This window comes from Quercus robur, chromosome 1, assembly GCF_932294415.1.
Source record: "Quercus robur chromosome 1, dhQueRobu3.1, whole genome shotgun sequence".
NCBI classification, from domain to species: Eukaryota; Viridiplantae; Streptophyta; class Magnoliopsida; order Fagales; family Fagaceae; genus Quercus; species Quercus robur.
In genome coordinates this window covers 30,442,914-30,466,237 of record NC_065534.1, presented here as the reverse complement: position 1 = coordinate 30,466,237, position 23,324 = coordinate 30,442,914, and the positions used below count along the sequence as shown (strand labels likewise).

General features: G+C 34.6%; 1 protein-coding gene and 1 long non-coding RNA gene across 2 annotated transcripts; both read left to right on the top strand.

Annotated features, from left to right (window-relative positions):
- Positions 1-2,561: 2,561 nt before the first annotated feature.
- Positions 2,562-5,543, top strand: LOC126729235 (uncharacterized). The gene is made up of 3 exons (XR_007656569.1): positions 2,562-2,891; positions 4,015-4,077; positions 5,320-5,543. It is a non-coding gene; the product is annotated as an uncharacterized LOC126729235 (long non-coding RNA).
- Positions 5,544-20,714: 15,171 nt separating this feature from the next.
- Positions 20,715-22,676, top strand: LOC126699117 (uncharacterized). The gene is made up of 2 exons (XM_050396749.1): positions 20,715-20,823; positions 22,189-22,676. The coding sequence occupies exons 1-2, from the start codon at positions 20,715-20,717 to the stop codon at positions 22,674-22,676; spliced, it is 597 nt and encodes a 198-aa protein (XP_050252706.1).
- The last annotated feature ends 648 nt before the right edge of the window (positions 22,677-23,324 follow it).

The following is a 23,324-nucleotide window of genomic DNA, read 5'->3' as shown; positions in this document are numbered from 1 at the left end:
CTTGTTTATAAAAAAAATTATATATTTTTAACTAATTTTAAATTCTATTTTATATTTAAAGTTTAAACCCTTCATTAAATCTAACTAAATCATATTCTTTTTAAGAGCATTTACATCAGTCTCACCGACTTAATATTTTAGCAAAAATTTGTCTAAACCCAACCAAAACAACCATACAGTCTCGCTAAGTTAACAAAAAATTTTGTCGTGCCCAATGTTCTTGCTACTTGTAGTGAGGCACTGAGCATCACTATATTAAAAATAATTATTTTCTATTCAAGTCAGACACTCTGTCTCCCTGTCTGACTTTCTTCTCCCTTCCCCGTCTAACTTTCTTCGCTTGAATCTCTCTCTCTCTCTCCATCTGACCCTCTTTCTTCTCTCTCATTGTCTTCGTATATCTCTCTTCTCCTCTCTTTCTTTGTAATACAACAATCACCACCAAATAGGCGGATTTTCTGATGGGTGAGGCGGTGGTGCGATGTAGTTTAGCAGTGTTTTTGGCGGGCACTGCAGTGGATTGATGGTGGTGCAATATGGAGTCTCTCTTCTCCTCTCTCTTCATCATATTTGGGTTTTTTGTGTGTTTTTTGTGGTGATGAGATATGGTCTGGTGGTGGTGCATTTCTGGTATTGTTATGGTGGTGTGATCCAATGGTTCCACCTGACGTTTAATTTGACTTTTCTTCTTCTTGTTTGATTTTTTTTTTTTTTTTTTTTTATTTTATTGGTTTTGTGATTTGGGTTTTTTCAAGATAGTTGCAACAAGTTCATCTCTTGTCCTTTTATGTTTGGATTCTTCACTTGAATCAACCCTAGTTGAAGAGAAACTACTCAAAGGAATGGAAACAAAGTTGCTTTGAGAGCCAAAAACAAGTTTAGCTAGCTCCCTTCAATATTTTTCTTTGCCATCAATATCATGAACAATGAAGTTTCTTCTTTCTTCAGTAAAAAAAAAAAAAAATCTTCTTTGTTCTTTTTATCTTTCTCTCCACCTTTCTCCTTTTGTTCATTCTAGACTTGCACTGAAGAATCATTTCTTCTTTATTCTCTTTATCTGCTAAGAAACTAGTTGTGGGTATGCAGCCCTGTTGGGTTGTAATCGGTGGATGTAGGTGGTGGTAGAATTTGAGATTAAAAATGTGAAACAGAGGAAATTATATTTAATTTCTATATCAATAAAGTATTGAGGCTGATGTATGTATATGAAAAAGATAGATAGCTAAACTAGAAAAAATAAGGTTTTTTGGGTTAGTTTAACTAAAAATTTGAGGAGACTAATGTGAATGCTCTAAATAGTAGAATATATAGTTCTATATATAAATACAATAAATGCCTATTAATAATTACCATAATTATTTAATTTTATATTTAGTAAAAAAATAAAATATAGAAACAAAAATATGTTATTAAACTTTTCAGTGCATTGCATGGGTTACCAACTGGTATATAAAAATTGAAAATGTTTATTTTTGGTTGATGTCATACTATTTTGACATATAAACTTTTTAGTTGTCACAATTTTATATGTCAATATTTTATATTTTTAATTGAATTTAAATTTTATTCTATATTTAACCCTTAATTAGAATTTTACTATGTCACATTTTCTTTAAATGATAGAATAAATAGTTCCATATACAAATACTATCACAATAAATACCTATTAATAATTATCATAATTATATATTTAATAGTTTAATATAAAAACAAATAATTAAAAATATATATTAATAGCTACCATAATTGTAACACCCCGACCCAATTTTATAATTAAACTATGTGTTTAAGTGGTTAATTACTATTTTAAACCATTTTCTTTTTATAATTAATAGAAGAGTATTTAATAAACATATTATTTTATAATGCCATTAAATAAGTGTGGGGGAGGATTTTGTTCCACGCCCCACAAGCTATTTGTTCTTTTTGGGGAGCCAAGCCCGCAAGGTTTTGTTCTCAGTACTGAGGGTGGGGTTTGGGATTTTTGGGGTGCTTTGACCCTGTGACACCCTAGTCCCACATCAGCAAGAGATGCGCCCCACTCATGGTTTATAAGCCCTTGGAGCGACCATGAGTAGGGCGCATCTCTTGCCGATGTGGGACTAGGGTGTCACAAGGTCAAGGCACCCCAAAAATCCCAAACCTCACCCTCGGTACTGAGAACAAAACTTTGTGGGCTTGACTCCCCAAAGATGACAAATAGCTTGCCAGGCGTGGAACAAAATCCTTCCCCACAATAAGAATTGTAAAGATTATAAATAATTGAATGACTATTTGTATTATGTATATATACTAAATATGTACAAAACTATATTAAGTGGGTTAAGTTATTACATACATAGTTGGTGTTTTAATTAAGCATGATGCATGAGATAGTATAGTAGAAATTTTACCCACATGCAACCACTGGGAATTCAACACATAATGCCAAAGTTTCATGCATGTTGACAAACCCAAAGACCAAGACTTGGTTGGCCATGCAATCACCAAGCTCCACCATACTTCTTCCTTGACTTTTCTCAAGACAAACATCCAAGAAGCCTCTCCTTTCCACCGGTCCATGCAAAATTAGAATTCTCACCTCTAACTTTACTCTCTTTTCTCTTAAGGAAAGAGTTAGGAAGCTCCCTTGAGTCTTTCTCTCAAATCCACTCTCCTTATCTTCTGTTGCTGCCCCAAAAGTCTTTTCATTTATCTTATCTTCTTGGCTGCACCAAACCAGAAAGTCCAGCCCCTCTTTCTCTACTCTTTTTCTTTGTTCTTGTTCCTTTCTTCTCTCTTTGCTCTTACACGGCAACTTCTCTCCCTTACGTTCTCACCGAAAATCATAGACATCTCTCTAAGAAGAAATTAAGAGTCTAACCCTAAGGTTTCGTCTTCAAAGTTTGTGGGTAAGTAATCAAAACTTCATTTGTTTATTTCTATTTCTTTATCCTCTATCCTGATTTTAGAGGTTGAACTATGATTCTATTTTAGTGATTTGAGAGTTTGATGATGTTGTGATCAATTGAATGCTTATTAACATATTTTAATATGTATAGTATGAGTATAAAAATACCCAAATGAAATTAAGGCCTATGGCTATTTGTTGATGATTTTGTAAGAATATGTACTGAAATTGTCTCTGTGACAGATTTGATGTTTATAACAAGAAAAATATGTATTAAATCATATGTTGTGAATTAGGATGCTAGGATTAGTTTTTATGAATTCTAAGACACATATGGTTGTTATGGAAGAGGTCTCACAGCATTTGGATGAAGATAAAAATAATGGTTTAATTTATAAGTTGCAAGAAATTCTGTCAGGACAGATTTGAGTATGATGTCTTGCGTGATTTTTAGTAAATCATGGGTTTATGCTTTGACTCCGAAATTTTTATGGTATATACTGGACATACAGGAGAGTAGTTTTGTAAAATTTCATGACATTGGGATGTGAATTGATAGCCCATTTGTATTTTATAAGTGAAGTATATGCTGCTGGAATAAAACAGTGAACAGTAAGGGAAATGCCTAACTTTGAGGATTTAATTTTAAAGTTAGGGTGAATGATTTGAGCTATAATTTATTATGTTTATCATTTGGTATGTCTGGATCATAGATAAATTTTGTGTAACTTGGTTTGAGGTTTAGTACTTAAAGGAGGGGTTCTAAACCATGCGACGGTTATATTTATGAAGCTGTTTTGTTCAACATGTTGCATGTTGCTTTAAGAGTGTATATGGTTACATGACCATGCTTAAAAGAGTTTATGTTTATGCATGCATTATTGCCTTAATCTCAAGCACATTTTGAAATGAAGTTGGCACCTCTGGAGATATGATATAAATATGAGAATGATGGTTTTCTTTAGTTTGGTACATTATTTGTTGATGTGTGCATAATATGTTTGTGGGAACCTCGTTGAGGTGGGAATAAGATTTCCTTGATTATAAGAGATAGGTTTTGAGATGAATGTGTAAGTTTATGATAAGGAGTAATGGATAGTGATAAGCTTTGATATTTGGTTTAGGTGCTACCAGTTTCCCAAATATAAGCTCCTTCGATTGTAGGTTCTCAGTTCCTCTGCTTTCAGGTAAGGGATAAATTATATGGATATTTGGTAAGTTATGAGGTTATTTTAAAGTATATCATGCATTAAAAGGTGTTTGATTAGAGATATGACATATAATCATTATTTTGACAAAGATATGTTTGTGAGCTTTCGAAACCTTATGTATATGATTTAAGTATATTAATGCTATTACTAATTTCCACGAACATGATGTTTAAAGAAAATAATAGAAATGCTATTATTATGAAATGTTATGCAAAATAAGAAATTTCAGTATGATATATAAGTATGAAAGGTTTTCGGGTTATGTCCTCTGGTGATCTGAACTCTGTTAGTAGGGGTTAATTACTGGCTTTCCATGGAAAATGTTATATGATTGGCCATTAAGTGGGATTGGCTCTGCTGTACCCGCCCTTGTTGGTTACGGCCAACTCGTGGAGGAAGTCAACCTACCCCCATGGTTGAAAGATATGTATTATGATGTGATCCTGGGAATACCTGGCATTGTGGGGAATGCTGGATGCCTAGTACCGTGGTGCTAAAAGCCTCCCAAATAAGTATAGACTTATAAGATATGGACTAACTAATAAGTTATTTATAAACAGCTATATTATTTTATTAATCATGAAAGAATGATTTTGTTTAAATGCATTATGAAAAGTTAAAAATTCTCATGAAAAGAAGTTTATGATGAAAAGAAAAGCTGTTCTTTAAAGGTAAGAGTTTATGAAGTTTTGTTACGCTTTAAAGATAAAGCTTTTGATGAAAGTACAAGTTTATGTTAAAAGGTTATAAGATATTTATTCTTTATGAAACGTTAAATTTTATGACTATGAAAATTATAATATTTTCTGAGAAGAAGTTTAGGAAGAAAGGTTTTGTTATTCTTTAAGATGCTTCTAGCTTAAGACAAAGTTACTAATTATCTTATTTAAGTTAAAATGATTATTTTGTAATGAGAATATGCATATATATTGATTTTAAACAATCAATATTACATTTGGTGACTTTGTAAGAAATGAAAGAAATTAAATCTGAAAGGTTTTGGTAATATTATTCAGATAAGAAAATGGGGAACAATTATTTTCCTATGAAAAGCGTATAAGTTATTATTATGAATAGTATAAAATGCTATGCATGAAAAATTGTTCTCCCATTCGAATATTCATAGAATGAAATGATTTGATTTACATGCATCCTTATTAAATTCTCATATATCTTACCTTTACTGAGCTGTGTAGCTTACCCCTTCCACTCTTTCAGTTAGCAGGTTTTATGTTAGAGCAGATGGAGCCTTAGTCGAGTTTGGAAGGAGCTGGTTTTAGTTTTATATGTATAGATCCTAAATTAGCAATTTGATGTTTAGATTTGTAGTATGGTGTATTTTATGATATAATGAAAGTGTGTACCTTAAAGTATTAAGAGATGTATTATGTGAAATTTAGAATTTGAATAATCAATGGATTGTGTTATTCTTTGAGGTACAATGTATATGCTCTATATATCAAGTGGAAAGTTATATCATTTAAGTAAAGAAACAATAATGAAAAGAAAGAGGGAAGCTTTTGTAAAATTTTTGGAAAAAGTTAAGTTGGTTCTTGTTAATATCAAGCTTAAGCTTGATATTAGCATGCCGATCATAATCACAAATCCGGGTATCGGGTTTGGGGTGTGACAATAATCACAAATCTAGGTATCGGGTTTGGGGTGTGACAATAATTATCAAATTTCTTATACAAACAAGTGTTTCTTAATAATGATCAAATTTCATATTTATATACAAAATAAAAGAAGAAGAGAGAAAGTCATTTTTTAAGATAAAATAACATTTTATTGAACATTCCTACGCATGACATGAATTGCTAACTAGTTTTAAATAAAGTTGAGAGTAAATCAGCCTTGAAGGTGTTATTTATATGCTTACTATTTGTCAATGGATTTTAAACTTTCTCAAGTTTGACCACGCTAGCCTCAAACCAACTCCTTACTTAGGCATAAATGTGATATATGTGATCCTCTCTTTTTTCGCTAAACATATATGTGGTCCTCTTAATTACTAACAACTAGTCGCAAACCCGTGCGATGCACGGGATAGTTTTAAATCAAATGTTAACACGTTCAGATTTAAATATCTCTCTAATTTCAATTATTGAAAGCTAAATTGACTCTGATATAAGATGAAACATATAATATTATGAAGTAATATTAAAAATGAGATAAATACGGATATTATGAAGTAATATATTACAATAATCATAATATACTTTTACATTTGGTTTAATAAGTATTATAAAAGAACATCGCACGAGAATGCTACTAATTTTTTAAATTAAAAATAAATAAAAATTATATCCATAATAGAAGGACATAAAATATCATTATTGTCCCAAAAGATGACAGCTTCTCCCAACAGTTTTTAATTTGTACATAAGTCCCAATACCATGTATTTTTGCTATGGCTTTTTTTTTTTTTTTTTTTTTTCAATTTCATTTATTTCCTGACTTCCACTAAATATTCATTGTATTCATAATATTTAAAAAATGTTGAAGTAGAGCTGTATCCTTAAATAACTAAATAAAAGAGTTTAATTCCTCTCTGTTGCAATTTAAAACCAAATTGTGCATAAAAGCAAGAAAATTTCCTTTGTTCCACTGTCTTTAGTACCAAAATCACAAATCCATTAAAACCAAATTGTGCATAGAAAATCTTAGAGATTGAAAGACAACTTTAAAGTGTTTTTTGTAACAAAAGCAAATCGGATCCTAAGTCATAATTCTGACATCAAATTGATTGAAAGCAAGCATAAATGCAGAACAACCATAGACTACCACTAAACAAATTCAAACCCATAGCTCAGTTTCCACACAAAAAAAATCAAATTGATTATCGTCAAAACACAGTACTAAACTCAGTTATAGAGTTCCAAACCCAAACTCAATCAATTACAGATACAAAGAGAAATGCAACTAAAACTACAATTTAATCAACCCTAGAATACAAAAAAGAAATCAATGAAGCTGGGGTAAAAAATCTCAGAAAGGCTAAGAAAAAAAAACTAAACTAAAAGCTAAGAAATCCAAACTAAACAAATACCATACCTTTAACCCTACTGCAAAAACTAAAATTTACTAAAATTAACAACAATTTATAGCATAATAACATATTACCACTAAATTTTATTTATTTCAATCAACCTAAACAAATAAAGACCAATAAAATTATGGTATATAACACCAATAACCTAGAGGCCAGAGGCCAGAGGTTAGTTCATGTTTTGTGTTTTTCAGGGAAAAGATGGAAGGTTGAGAAAGAGTTGAAGAAGAAGCAGATATCTTCGATTTTGCACGGATTCAACATTAATCAAAACCAATTATCCAAATACCTAAATTAAAGAAAATCAAACCAAATCCAAATACCTAAATCTAAGATAACAAAAATTAAAATACCTGCACTGGTAGCGGCTTTGGCGGTATATGACGGCGATGGGAGGCTGGCACTTTTTGCCAAAATACAAATTTGATATATAATAAATGGCAGAAGGATAAGGAAAATGAAAAATAAAAATGTTTTTATGTTAAAAGTAGAAAAACAATTTTAAAATAGCCCTAAATCCTAATCACAAAACTTTAACTCCAAAAACTCCCAAAAGATCAAAGAAGATTTCTCAAAACTCCAGGACATTATCACTTGCAAAATTAATTTTATAAACTCTATAGCAAATGAGACACTAATGCTGAAACAGGGTGCAACTGCTTCTATTTCTAATATTCCTTGTTTTCTCCGTTAGAGAACAGGGTTACTATAAGTCTATAAATAAAATCTGGTAAGTGATGTAATGAAGGATCATACTTTAGAGATAGATGATGGCCATGAGTCTCTCTTAAAATGGGTGGGCAGATTTTAATAACTTTGTCATGAATCATGATACCCATTGAGAAAGTATCAAACAGGGGCCAAAAACATCCTTTCACAGACCTTTTCTTTTAAAGGGATAGGTAATAGGTCATACATACAAAACCAATGGATTTGTGGCAAACTATGATGAAATAAAGCTTCAAGACCCCAAGATTTATAAAATACTAAGTTCAAAAAGTAAATTCCCACAGCCATGAACTATATATTATTCTAAAGATTTGCAATGGCACCTTATCCCTATTTAATGGCGCTAACCTTGGCTTTGCATGCTAACCCACCATTCAACTAACCCATAAAAACAACTACGATAAAAAACTCACAACCTAAATTTAATACCAAGACTTAAAAAAAAAATTTTAAGACCCAAATGTAATTAGAGCAACTGATGAATTTTGCTTCTCAAAAAAAAAAAAAAAAAAAAAAAAAAAAAAAACTGATAAATTTTGAATGTTCCCTAAATCCTAAATTAGACCTTTTTTTTTTGTGCAGTTATGCCAACAATCCAAGTCTTGCAGCAACTGAGTTAATGAACGAACCTCATGCATCAGGAGTCACTCTAGACAACCTTAAAAACTATTATAAATCCAGGTATGATGCCGTGAGAAAGTACACACCAAGTGCTTATGTGATCCTCTCAAACCAGTTGGGGAATGCTGATCCAAAGGAGCAACTCTCATTTGCTAAAGACTTCAACCATATAGTCATTGACATGCATTACTACAATCTCTATTCAGATGAGTTTAGCAACATGAATGCACAATTCATTCTCAATGATAAATTTCAAATTTGCAGAGAATATCCCAAACTCTAATCTCAATGCACAAACCCACCATGAACTAAATCAATAAAAAATCAAACCTTCTTCCCAATATCCCTTAAACGTTCAAATAAAGACCATTGTGATTCAATTCATCTCCTTTCTACTACATAAACCTATCCCATTTGCAAAACCTGAAATTGTCTTCAAAAGTTAAATACCAAAACGTTAAGACCAAGTCCAAGTTCAATATCAATCCCACCACCAATAGTCTACCAAATCAGTAAAAATATTTAACATATGACCTCATATTCACAGATCCACCTCTAAATCAAAGCCAAACCCACAATTCAAAAGAAACCAATACCAAACTCTAATCTCAAAGCAGAAACCCACCACAAAATGAATCATAAAAAATTCAAACCCAAAGATCAGATTTCCCTAAAAGTTCAAATACACAATCTCAAAGTCTGTTGTGGTTCCATCTTGGTTCAAATTAAAATTTAAAATTCCTTGTGAATTTCGAATTTATATCTAGAAGAGAAACTATACCCTAAAACCAAGTTTCTAAGTGGTAGCCACATGAACCCAGATAAGAATTCACAAAATTAAATCCAAGAAAAAAAAAAAACCTAACAGAAGTAGCATTAACAATACCCAAGAACAATATTAGCAAAAACCTAACAAAAGCAGCACTAACAATACCCAACGACAGTATCAGCAAAAGAAACTGAATAGAAAATATTACTAACACAACAACAGTAATTCAATATAGGAATCAACAAAAAGAAGCAAAGCCAACGAAAATGAATAAAACAAATATTTAGAAAGATAAAGAGGGAGGAATAAATTGGATACGCATGATCTTAAGACTGCTACCGATTCCTTACCGAGAGAGATTTATCCGTAAGGGAAGAAGAACAGTTTGCAGAGAGGCCACACCGTCGTTTCAATCTCTTCTACCCAAAAAAAATCCTAAACAAAATCAAATCTAACGCAAATAGCAAAAACAAAATCAATTCTAACCCAAAGACCTCAGTTCAAACAAAATCTAACCCAAATTCAGTTTTTATTACCTGATTTCTTCATGGTTTAGGGGTTTTGAGAATTGAGAGAGGCAGGCTAGAGAGAACAGCAAAAGAGAGAAAGCCGTATAAAACCTAAAATAAAAAAGAAAAATAAAATAGTGGTAGAATTGGGTTCCGGTTTATAAAACCTAAAATAAAAAAGGAAAAAAAAAATAGTGGTAGAATTGGTTTCGGTTTTAAAAAGGTTTTATTATTATTATTATTATTTTTTTAATATTGTGCTGATGTGGAAAATTGGTTTTATTATTATTATTATTTTTTTTTAATATTGTGCTGATGTGGAAAATTGTGGAAACTTCAAAAGCTTTGGTTTTATATATATATATAGATTATTATTATTTTTTTAATATTGTGCTGATGTGGAAAATTGTGGAAGCTTTTAATATTGTGCTGATGTGGAAAATTGTGGAAGCTTCAAAAGCTTCGGTTTTATATATATATATAGATGTGTATGATTTAGAGGTGGTAGAGATCCACACAATGTGGTGAGAGGTACCCCCAACGGTATCTACCTATCTTTGACAAACGGATCCAAGAAGAATTATCTTCGACAAATAGAGAAGAAAAAAAGAGTGAGAGTAGAATTGTAGAATTATTTTACGTTTAAAAGAAAAAGAAAGAAAGAGGACAAAATCAAATTGTCATTTCTATTAATTACCCATTCGTCATGTGGCATACCTCTAGAAACTCTTTTTTTTTTAGACTCTAGAAACCTAATGTTTGAGAAATTTATTGCTGGGGTCCTAAAATTAAACACCCCCTCCAAACTGGTTGAAATCACAATTAATTTCGTTCTAATGACGGTACCAGTTTGTAACAAAATATTTCTATTCGGTTTATTTTGATGTATCGTTTTGGATTTATGGCTAATATTATAATATATATATATATATATATATAAAAATAGAATAGAATACTTCCTTTGAGACTTCATAAATAAATGGAATGAGTATTTGTTTTTTTTTTTTTTGAGAAGAAATGGAATGAATAAACTTTAAAGAAACGGAAAAAAATAGAATGCATTTAAGTAAGGAAAAATAAATGAATGAAATAGTATTAAGTTATCTTGTTTGAATGCTTTAAAATAATGGAATGGAATGAAAGTTATGGGTGGGCCAAAAAGAGTGGGTCCATACCCAGAACAACTTAGGCCCATTTTCGAGGTGGTCTCAGCCCTCAATAGACCTATGCTAGCCGAGAGTATAATGAAGCATTCTAGGTAAGGGACCTCATCTTGGCAAACTTCCCTATGAGATCCCATATGAGTCAAAGATATAAGGTAGTGCCTTGGGAGAATTCGCCCATCGAACATGGGATTTGGCGTCGGGCATAAGTTATTAGAGTGCCACTTCGATAGCAAATAGTAGGCCCTTTCTCTGATACATGACATGGCATAATGGAATAGTGGACAAGACTTAAGAAACCACCCAAACCTCATGGGTGGAGGTAGGGGTGTCCATGCAAACTGAAGACCCGCCGGAACTGACCAACCCGACCGGAACCGACCCGTCAAGGTTGGGTTGACACCTCTGACAGGTCGGTGATGGGTCTTAAACCGTTAAAACTTACTCCGGTGGGTTGAGTGGCGGGTTTCGTCCTCAAAAACCTGAGCCACCCAACCTGCCCGACAAAAACTCAAAGAACGACGAAAATCACGTAGATCCGGTGACGATCTAGCGCTTCTCAGCTCCGATCCGGCCACATTTGGGCGTCCTTCACTCAGATTAGCTCAAAACTGGCCAAGATCTAGTCTCTTCCTTACTCAGATATGCTTAATTCAGGCGAATCCAACCCAGATCTACTCAAGCACGACTCCGACTCGGCTAAATCTTGGCCAAATTTTTATAGATCTAAAGGAAATCTCACCCAACTCTCGTTAGATCCAACCAGATCTGACAAGATCTGGCCAGATTTCGACCAAAAACCAGTGAATCGAAAAACCCGAAACCGACCGATTCACACCTGAAAACCGATACAAACCGACCTGCTTAATCTGAAACTTCAGGCGGGTCGGTTATGGGTCGAAATCTCCCCCACCCGATAATGTCGGGTTGAGTCCAAGTTGGGCACAAACTCGACCCGTGGACACCCCTAGGTGGAGGGACTCATCGATAGACCAGATATTCCCTCATCATGAATGTCCCATGGAAACGAGGGTATAAATTGGAGGGGAGGGGCAAAGATCAGGGGTTGGAACAAAATTTAGGGCAAAGATACATGAGAGAAAGTGAGAACACAATTTGGGGATTACTATGGTCTTGCTCGGACCTCTAACAGGGAGCTCGCCTGTTATGGAGCCTTCTCGGCTAGGCCTAATTCAAAGCAGTCCAATGATAAATAGAACTAGGGCACAATCCATGTAGAAATTAATTTTTACTCTAATTATACTTCAAATTTAATAAATACTTATATGATACTATATTAATTTGTGCAAATCAAAATCAAAATATTTGCATTCTTAAGCTTAATATCATCATTGCATAATATGTCATACATAAATAAATAAATAAAAAGTCATATGAAACAAAAAAAAAAATATTCTTAACAGGATTAAAAACATATCACATGTGAGTAAAGCAATAGACAAATAATCTTCTTTCTAATTTTTTTTATAATAAAAATGGTTTAAAAAAATACTTTATTACAAGTTGAAATCATTATATTAGCAAAAAATTAACAGAAAAAATGATGTAATCCGATTCAAACTTTGTGTAATAATAATAATAATAATTGTAAGGACACGTTTTTCAGCCCAAGCCCAAGATGTATGGGATCTTGGTCCAGTGAGCCCAGTACAATAAATTTGTAGAGAGTGGGTCAAAGAACTAGGCCCTAATGAATTGGACAACGGCTATTATGGATTTAAATGATGATCAAACAAGAACAAGAAGCACTGATCTGAATCAATTCACTGTCCGAGGAGGTAAGTCTTTATATAAATCAACTAGACTGAATACAAGTATAATTTTGATAGTTACAGTATTCTCTTTCTACTTTTCTGATCCCCTTCCTCATGGAGGGTCTCATACATTATATAGTTCCTTTTGGATCATCTTGATCCTACACTTGTTGGTAATCTGAACCCTTATTTGAGTACCTGTCCCATCAGACACATTCTTTGGCTTTCTGTGAGTTATGGTAGTTAAGGGAACACTGTTCAGAGGTCTCCTCCATATAAATGCGGCCAGAAAAGTAACTGCAATGCATTCAATGCGGTGATAGTAGCTTTTCCTTAGATATTTTTGGGTTCCCCTCCTTCTCGTATGTTCATGATGCACATCCCTATCACTGAAACTTCATAGAAGGTCACTCTGATCATTGGAATACATATTTGAGCTGTACTTATCGTATCCAAGGAGATATTCCTCCTCGGACAACCTTCCCATTTGTATCTTGCTCATTATATCCTGAGCCTAAACTGTTCATTACCATTCGTTCCTCCTCGAACCACCCACGCTCTCAGACAAGGCCCAAGGCCCAATATATAATTTGGGCCCTTAATCCTACAATAATAATAATAATAATAATAATTGTAGAGATGACTGGCCCAGATGTGTATATTGGGTCGTGGGCCCTATCTGAGAACACTTAATAGTCCGAAGATGGGTAAATGTTATTGTGGAAGTGCACATTAGTGAATAAAGAAAGGGGTCTAGTCAAGAGGGTTCAGGAAGGAGGTTTGAGGACGAATGCCACCTTGACTTAACAGAGCAGAGGTCAGAAGGGTGGACTTGCCATCAAGAACAACGTTTTGGGCGGTTCTACTGGTAAAGATAAGCATCAGGAAGGGATAAGGCAATGAGAAAGTAAGAAATATCTAAGGGAAAGCTGCTACCACCGCATTGAATGCTCTGTAGCTAACTATCTGGCCGCATTAATGTGGAGGTGATACATGAACAGTGATATTCAGCCTTACAGCTATCTCTAAAAACTTCAGGAAGGTGCTGAACAAGGATAAAAGTTAGTCATCTGATCAACACGTGGATGGTTGAGATGGAGTGAAGAATGGTAATATAAAGAAGAAAAATCCCGTTGTAGAAGGGATCGGAGAATTGATAGTAAAAAAGACTGTAGCGTTAAGAGTTGTAGTTGTAATCAAGTCAAAGAGCAATATATTTAAGAACTACTCTTCTCGGACTTTGCCGAGGAAGAATTTCTTTGCAAAAACTTGTTTTTCTTTGTCTTTTCCTTGCTTTCTTACTATCTTTAGTCCATTGTGAACTAATCTAATTTATTGAAGCTTAGTTTTTAGCCCATTCTCTACAAATTTTTTATATTGGGCTCTTTGGGCCTTAATCCTTTTACCTTTTAGGTTTAGGATCCAAAACCTGCCCTTACAATAACAATAATAATTCTACCCCTAGAAGAAGAAAAAAACAACACACAATTCTAGAACATTAAGGCTCCCTTTGCTCCATTTTTTTTTAAAGTAAAATATTTTACATGTAAAACATTTTCAAATGTTTTTGTGTGATATATAAAAATTTTCAAGTAAATTACCGAAACTAGTGGCTCAATCACCAAAGCCGCTAGTGCCGAATTGCCAAAATGGTGGTTCCAATGATAGCCGTCAAAACGGCGTCTCTAGTGATCAGATCGCCACACCAGTTGTCAAAACGACAGCTCCAGCCACTAGATTGCTGATGACTACCACTAGAAAGATAGCTTGATGACTTCTAGAATGGCGGCTTGGGCCACTAGACTACCTTCCCAGCCATCGAATTGACGACCTAGTCATTGTAAGGGGAGACCTTGTGGGTTTTTGGAAAAAATTTTTACCAAATTTTAAAGGTAAAACGTTATACAACTTTTTATAAAGAATTTTATGATTAAGGGAAAATATTTTACAAGTTTTACCACCTTTTTTTTTTTTTTTTGAGAGTCAACACCCAATGGGCTTATTTATTTAGTTGGAAAATCTTCAACAACATAGCATGCATTTGCCTAGCACATTTGCAGCATTTTGCATTTTAAAATTGGGACCCATGGTACTGTAGCAGTTTCAGCCAACAAATGAAGACCCACGGCAGATTATTTGTTACAGTGTTTTGCTACTGTTCACATTTTAAAATTATTTTGCTACAGTGTTTTCAGTTTTCAGCAAAATAAGCGATATCCAAATAGACCCATAATGTAAAATGTTTGGTGGAACATCCTCCATCCCAACTTGCAAAGGAAAAGAAAATCTAGCTCCCCTTACTAAGGCATGTGCAACCTTGTTACCTTGCCTTCTAGTATGGGAGAGAGAGAAGGTTCTTAAGGAACCCACTATAGACCTGAAGTCTTTAACTAAGTGACCAGCTGGTGCAAGAACTAAATCCCTCATAAACAAAGCTTATATCACACCTGCAGCATCGCCTTCAAAAATAACATGTTGAAAACCAAGCTCCACTACAAACACAGTAGCTCTTCTTGTTGCCACCGTTTCCAGTACTTACACTGATGAAGGGAGAGCAATTTTCTCAGATAATGCTACCATGACTTCTCCATTTTCATTTCAGATAACAAAACCGACTCCTGCTTCTCCTAAATCTACGAAAACTGCGCCAACAAAGTTTGCTTTCATCTCACCTGGGGCTGGAGGCTTCCATATAGCAAGGGCTAGCTTCGGTTTTGGACCACGAATAGGGAGTTTTTGCTGGAACTTGGACAGTAATTTAGAAGCTGATTCAAAGACCTTATGAATGGGCAAACTTTGCTCATTACATCTTAATTTATTTCTTCGAAACCACACAGACCAAGCTACCATTGCAAACACATCTAGTCTAGCCGATTCCTTAAGGACAACACTCATCAAGTCAGAAACTGATCTTAGTTGAGAAAATTGACCTCGAAGCCAAGAATAGTTCGGTAACCACACGGGATGAAGGGCTTTGCAACTCCAAAGGGCATGGAAAGAATCCTCAGGGGCAATCTGACATTCACTGCATAATGTATTATCCAACACTTTTCTTTTCTGCAAGCTTACTTTTGTGGGCAGGGCATCAGAACAAGCACGCTACAGGAAAACTTTTACCTTATTTGGAACTCTAGGGGCCGTTTGGTCACCCATTTCAAAACATAGTGTTCAGTATTTAAACACTGAACACTAGTGTCCAAAATTTAAAAAACGTGTTTGGTGGACCATTTCTGTTCAGGGTTGTTTGAAAAATATTGTTCAAAAACCCATGTTTGAACAGAGTTTTTTGGAATCACCTCGGAGCTGATTTTAAACAACAAACACTAGTTTCAGTGGCACTTTGGTAATTAAATTGAACATTCTTATGGGGTCCACCTGGTCAGCTTTTTTTCAAGTTTGTCTCCTTTCTTTACTCTCATCTCTTCATGCCCGAATCCTCTCTACCTGGTACGAAGATCACACAATCAGTCAGAGCAACCCAGAACTCTCACCCACCTCCATAACTCCCCTCACCGACCCAGCACCATTCCACCTCCATAACTCCCCTCACTGACCCAACACCATTAAATCCTCACCGACCCATCATAAACGCATCTTCTACACACTCAGTTTACACCGCATCACCAACCTCAGTCAATCACATTAACCCCTTTCTCAAAATCATAATTCCTCACCTACGAAGCTCTGGTGCTAACAAAAAGCCAAACTCACACAGTCTGAAGGGCTTGGTTAGGTAAAGATTTGTAATTTTCTTAATTACTTGTTGCAACTTTCTTTCACATCCTAATCTAACTCAGATCAGTTGACATTAATCCAGCTTAGGGCTTATTTAATCCCACATCTTCATTCAGATGGAAGCCTCGTTCTCATCCTCATCCACCTCTCTCGTGCTATACAGAGCATCTGCTTCCTCCTCTCACCGTGTTCCCTTACTGGTAGGTCTGCCTAAATGTAAACTGTTATAATTTCGTAGGTAGTGAATCATTTTTGCTTGTTTTGTTATAATTTTGTACCTAGGTCATGTATTTTCTTTTCATTTTGTGGCCTCTGTGTTGTTGCTGATGTGAACTTGAGATCAGTAGGTGTAAGTATAACTGCAAACTGTAAACATATGTTAAGTTTCATTTGACAAAATTTTAAGTTTTGATGAAATACAATATTTTAAAAATTAATTCTAATTATATCATATGTATTTATTATAGTCTCTATGTACGTGGTGTTGACAAAATAAGAGGCTAGTGTCAAATATAGTACATAATATGGATAGAGATTGTCCTAATTTCCTCTTGCCTTTTGTACAAAGGTTTTGATTGAATTAGTTCTACTATCATTTTAGTTGGTAAAAAATAAAAGGGTCCATGATATAATTAAATTGACATCACTATAATTTTTTTTTAGGGATAATCACTTACAATTATATAAATATACAATGCCACTGCAAGTGTATGATAAGCTGATGTGTATACAATGCATACCTATGTATTTTTCCTTTAGTTTTGTTAAATTTTCTTGTAAAATAAAATGAGGAACAATTATATTTTTGCAGTTGCAAACACACAAACCATATAATGTGTTCAATACTGCTTGTTTCCATGCCCAAATAGGAATGTCCACATGCAACTGATTACTGTTCTTTGGCTCTCTTGCTGTATAATAATCTAATTAGATCATTTTTACCCTTGTTACCTTCCCCCTCCCCCTTCTTTTTTCTTGAAAAAATAAACAATAAGGCTGGCCATTATCCCAACAAAGAGTAAGTAGATGCATGGATAAAGATGCTCTCAATACCAGGCTTTTCAATTATTGGGTTCTCATATCATATATGACCATTTATGGTCCTTGGCCTTGCTTATATTATATTAAAATTCAGAAAATCTATGTTAAAATTTCCAGATTTAGACCTTAGTTTCTCTTATATGCCTGCTACTTGGGTCTTTTAGTGAGTAGAAAGTTAATGTTTTTTAATCCATATCATACAATTTCAAATGACGAGTCTATGTAAGTATACCAAAATTTATTTAGATGGAAGAGAGAACAGCTGATGCCAAGGATAGGAAGTTGTGGCCTGAAGCAGTCGAGAAACATTTCATTGATGTATTGTTAGAAGAAGACGCTAAAGGGAATATGCCCCAAGGCCAGTTCAAGACTGGAACTTGGACAATCGTTATGAATGAGTTTAACAAACGTGCGAATAAAAATTACAAGAAGGCACAACTTACACAAAAATATCAACGAATGAAAGGTCGACACCACACATTCTCCCAGCTCATTGCATGTACAGGAATGAGATGGGACCCCATTTTAAATACGGTGAAGGCCAGTGAGGAAGCATGGGCTGCTGCGTTTGCGGTAAGTCCTTTAACATACTCCAAACAAAATTTATTACAATTAGCTATATGCAAAGTTTATGGTTGTAATTAAAATGATGCTGAAATCTACCTTGTGTTCATAATAGCATGACTCATCTTTTAAACACTGAATGTATTCACAACTAAAAAAGATAGTGATAAGGCAAAAACAAAAATGTTTATATGGACCAGCACTATGTTGCAAGTGTATACGTATCTTTGTTTACCTTTCCCTGCATATCAAGAATATGAGGTTTATTAAATGGTGTATTAATAAATAGTGTGCTGAAATAGTTTTTTTGTAGCATTTTCTCATGATGATGCTTTTAGGAATGAAATAAAATCTGATCTAAGGGGTTTATTAATGTAGAAAACAAAAATGTGATTTTGATATAAAGTTAAATTTTGAGGAAATGTTGTTACTCTTTTTGTTTTTGGTATCTAAGAGTGGATGATTATTATAGGGTTATTATAATTACTCATCTAATTTGTATTGGGTTTTATATGAATAAGTCATCTAACCCAATATATATGGTTGTTAATAGGTCAATCATAAATTCAAGGACTTCAAGAAAAAGGGGTTGAAACATTACAACCTGTTGGGCAGGCTTTTCAATTCAAACATAGCCATGGGTTTCCTCCAAATTTCATCTGCCCAACCAGCTCCCAACAGTGACGAAGAGAAAGAGCTAGATGCAGCCTTCCTATCATCAGGGGTGCATGTCAATGTCAACACCGATAGTGTGGATGATGTGGAAGAGTTGTCCACACCAAGTGAAGCCCAAAACTGGAGGCAAGCTGAAAAGCGGTTAGCTAAACCATCTCATTCAAGTGGAAAAAGGAAGAAAGGGCACTCCCTTGAAAGCATGACTGAGGCTATTTGGGGGTTTACTGACATGAGGAACCGGAGGGGGAAAAGGTCCACTGACACTGAAGGCTCTGGTGTGGGGGGTGACACTGAGTCAGTTACACAAGCTGTAACATTGCTCAACCAGTACACCAATGTGGATCATGTCACATATTGCAAGGTCATGTAGGAGCTTCATAACTTCAAGAGTAGAGTCGCTTTTTTTGCTATGACGGTCGATAGGAGAAGGGCTTGGATTGAGTTCATTGGGGGTGGATTGCAGTAGTTGTGGGGGTGGTTGAGAATGTGCGCCGTTTAGAGAGCTACTAGGAAGTTAATTAGTTTAGTTATTTTGCTTTAATGTGAATAGGCAAAGACTGTATTATGCTAATATTTTGGATAATGTTTGCATGCTACCTTCCTTTATTATTACTATATAATGCTTTGGACATCTATGCTAGTTATGTAAGAAATATGTTTTGTGGTTGTCGTCTCTTATATGGATTGCTTTGTTTGGTGACATATATATATATATATATATATATTTTAGAAAGTCTGATATGTTCTTTATGGAATTTCTATGGTACACACAGTAACATCTATATATATATTTATAAAATTTCTTTGTTACACACAATAACATCTATATATATGTATGTAGTGCTTCCAGCAACATATAGACTCACTTATATATACATACTCATTTATATATACTCACTTATGTAGAATCACTTCTCAAAAAAAAAAAAAAAATTGCTATGCAGAATTATATTTTCTCACTTATGCAGAAATATATATATTCACTTATATATACATACAACCATATATACTCATTTATATATATACTGACTTATATATATATATATATATACATACAGCAATATATATATATATATATATATATATACATATAGCAACATATATATATATATATATATATACGTACTTCTTTACAGTGGTTGATGTAAACCTTTTGGCTGCCCACAGGTGTGATTCAGTTATTGCTGATACCGATTCGGATCGTGATTCAGTCATGACTGACCCCGATTCAGATGAGTATGATAGTGAGGTAGAACTTGAGATTGCCACAGTCTACGTTCAGCTATGCATAGAGTACGTACAAAAGTACTACTTGAAGTGACCTATGTGCACTAGTATCTTGAGTGGGAGGTCATATGTGATTGAAGTACTAGAAGGAAATCCCCAAGTGTGTTACGACATATTCTACATGGACAAGACCATTTTTAGGCACTTGTGTAATGAGTTGAAGCGGCTGCACCTATTAGAGGAGGACACTGGTATTGTTTCAGTTGAGGAGGCCGTTAGGACAATGTTACTTATTGTCGGATACAACACTGACTATCGGCTAACTGCCAACCGCTTCCAACATTTTCTCGATACCATTCAAAGGCGATTCCGGCGTGCCTTGCGTGCTATCCATGCTTTGGGATGTCTCATCATCCGGCCCGACGCTGATGCAGCTGAGCTTCCTCATTCACTTTAAGGGAATGAGAAATATTACCCATGGTTTGAGGTATGCTTTGATTTTTCTTTTTTTAGTTCTTAGATAAATTATCGCTTTGATTCATTAAAATCTGAAAAATCTGTAATAGAGAATAGAGATCTGATTGCACATCAATTCTGCTCTTACCTAATTAGAGCTAGCTATTTTTTTAATAGAAATGTGTGGGGGCCATCGATGGGACGCACATAAGTGTTTTTGCCCCATCTGGTAGGACCACCGCATTCATAGATAGATGAAGTGATATCACCCAAAACGTGATGTGTGCATGCAACTTCGACATGCGGTTTACGTATGTGCATTCTGGATGGGAAGGGAGTGCGAATGATTCACGAGTCATGCAGGACGCACTTGGACATGCCGAGTATGAGTTCCCTTGGCCGCCTAGAGGTAAAATTTTTTTTTGGTGCATTTGGTTTTGGATTTGTTCTTTGGGCATCTGCATCAGTATGATAGCTTTCATAATTGTAGCTGTAGCACTACAGAACTAAGGCTGACAAAATTTCGATAAATGAGTTGCACTTACATGTCATGAACTTGATAGAATTGCTGATTAGATTTGCAAAAATTTGCACTTACAGTATGTAGAATAAAATTCTGTCACTCTTGTGATTTTGAGTTGTTTCTTATAAATTCAAAATATTGCTGTGATAGTTGAAAGTGAAGAAGTAATTATTGTGGTAAATCCGCTCAACAAACATTATACTAAGCATGTTGTCATCTGATTAAGTGTGGTTCTTAACTTCTGATAAAAATCTAGGTGTTTTTCCTTCCAATTGTCTAGTAGATAGTTACTGGAAGGTGATCAACTAATTCTCTCCACTTAGTAACTGTATGAACATATACTCTAGCTTGTTTTGATACACAATATGTAGAAATCAGTAGTTGGCTTGTTTTATAGCTCACCTTGCTCAAATCCAATATATTGTTAAGAAGCCGGAGTAGAGCTATTGAGCATTTTCTAATCTGTGTAACAGTTGAATATTGTTCATTTGTGAGGCAATCATCACATACGAGAATGTCCAGCAAACCAATTACCGCAGCCATAGGTGTCCTCAGTTCATGACTGCAATGCATCAGGTTTTATTATTGAACCATAACCTCATAAGACAAATATCTACAAAATCTAACACTTGAAATTACTGACCTCATGTTCGCTAGAAATTGGCTTTTATAGTTACTAGAAGCCGCTGCCCTTCTTCTTGCATCAAGATGGCTTGTTAGTTCTGCTCTTAGTTTCATTTCCTTAGACACCCCATTAGTCAGTATCAAAATGCAGATGCATCCAATGAATAGGATACATAAAGATGCAGATATCAATAATTAGACAATACAATGAATGACATAGAATAAGAAATAAATGCAGAAAATTTGTCTTTTCATGTTACATTCCTTTATTCCATCCTATGTAATAATTTTCCTGTAAACTTCAGTTGCTAGCTAAAAACTCTCCAATTGAAAGCAGGGTAGGTACCTCCAATTACAGTGAGCCATAATCTTACTAGACAGCTAAGAAGAGAATGACAGAGAATGAGAAATTAAAGAAGAAAATTTCTATTTTTTCATGTCGCATTCCTTTATCCCATCCTATGAAATAATTTTCCTGTAAACTTCAGCTAATAGGCATCATCACTTCTATAAATGGTAACTATGTTTCTATGTATGGTGATCCTTTTGCAATTTTTCCTTTATTGTCACATAAAAATAGTTGTGTTGGGTAACATTAACTGCCAATGGTTATTACCCTTATTGCAGGATCGTACTACCTCGTTGACTCGAGGTACGCAATAGGCAGTGCATTCCTCTCCCCACACAAGTCCGCACACTACCATGCCCAAGAGTTTCGAGGTGTGAACCGGCAGCCTACTACCTCACAAGAGTTGTTCAATTATAGGCATTCGTCATTGCGGATGGTGATTGAACGATGCTTTGGCGTGTTGAAGGCGAGGTTCTCGATCCTGAATGAAATGCACTCCTTCTCCCTCTCTAGACAACGGCTGATTGTGACCGCTTGCTATTCACTGCAAAACTTTATCCGCATATATAACCGGGAGGATGAAATGTTCCATATGTGGGAAGGATCATTTGTGCGTAACAGCGACGCAACCGTAGCGGGAGTTGCACGCGTAGGCAGTTGGGGCACTGAAGAAGCTTTTAATACTCGGGCACAACGAACGATGTCGGAGTATCGTGATGCGATAACTGCTGCTATGTGGACAGATTACACAGGCAACCGTGATTGAGCTTTTTGGGAATAGATTGTAAAAAATGTGGATATTACAGTATTCAAACTCTGTTTTAAGTTTTAACCTTATTTTTGTTGAAGAATATGTTGTGACAAAAATAGATGCTAGTTATGGAGGCATTAGGCAATGACATCATGCTATGTTTGCATTTTTAACTGGATTTTGCTTTTTCTTTCCTTTTGGTTTGTTCCTTTTGTGCTTCTCAAGTGGTTAGTAAGATCTCTTGAGATTAGACCACTCTTGTCAGGGAGGTCATATCTTATGTGATTGTCCCATAAGATATTATTTCCTTATCAAGGCACCTAAGTACTCTATTTGAGGTTTGATATGGTTCTATTCCTATTGAAAGGAAAGAAGTGTGTAAGACCCTATCAGGTACTGTGATGAAATTATTATATTCAAGGATACAGTAAAAGTGCTGAATGAAGGTTAGTAATATAGTTTCTAGGTTGTGTGAAGGCAATTCAATATATAATGAAGCAGTTGAGATGCAAAAATTATGAACCATTTGTATTTCTTGGAAAGTCTATAACGCAAGCTGTAACTGTTGTTGACATTGTTGGTTTTCTTTTATTTATAGGTACTATGGCAATTAACTTGAGACTGTTTTTTGGATTGAAATTGTTGGTAAAAGATAGTAAATTT

Bases quoted from the DNA above. Each gene is read 5' to 3' on its own strand.
- LOC126699117 (XM_050396749.1), top strand. From the start codon at position 20,715: ATGCGGTTTACGTATGTGCATTCTGGATGGGAAGGGAGTGCGAATGAT. The intron at 20,824-22,188 runs GTAAAATTTTTT...CCCTTATTGCAG, and splicing joins GTTCCCTTGGCCGCCTAGAG to GATCGTACTACCTCGTTGAC.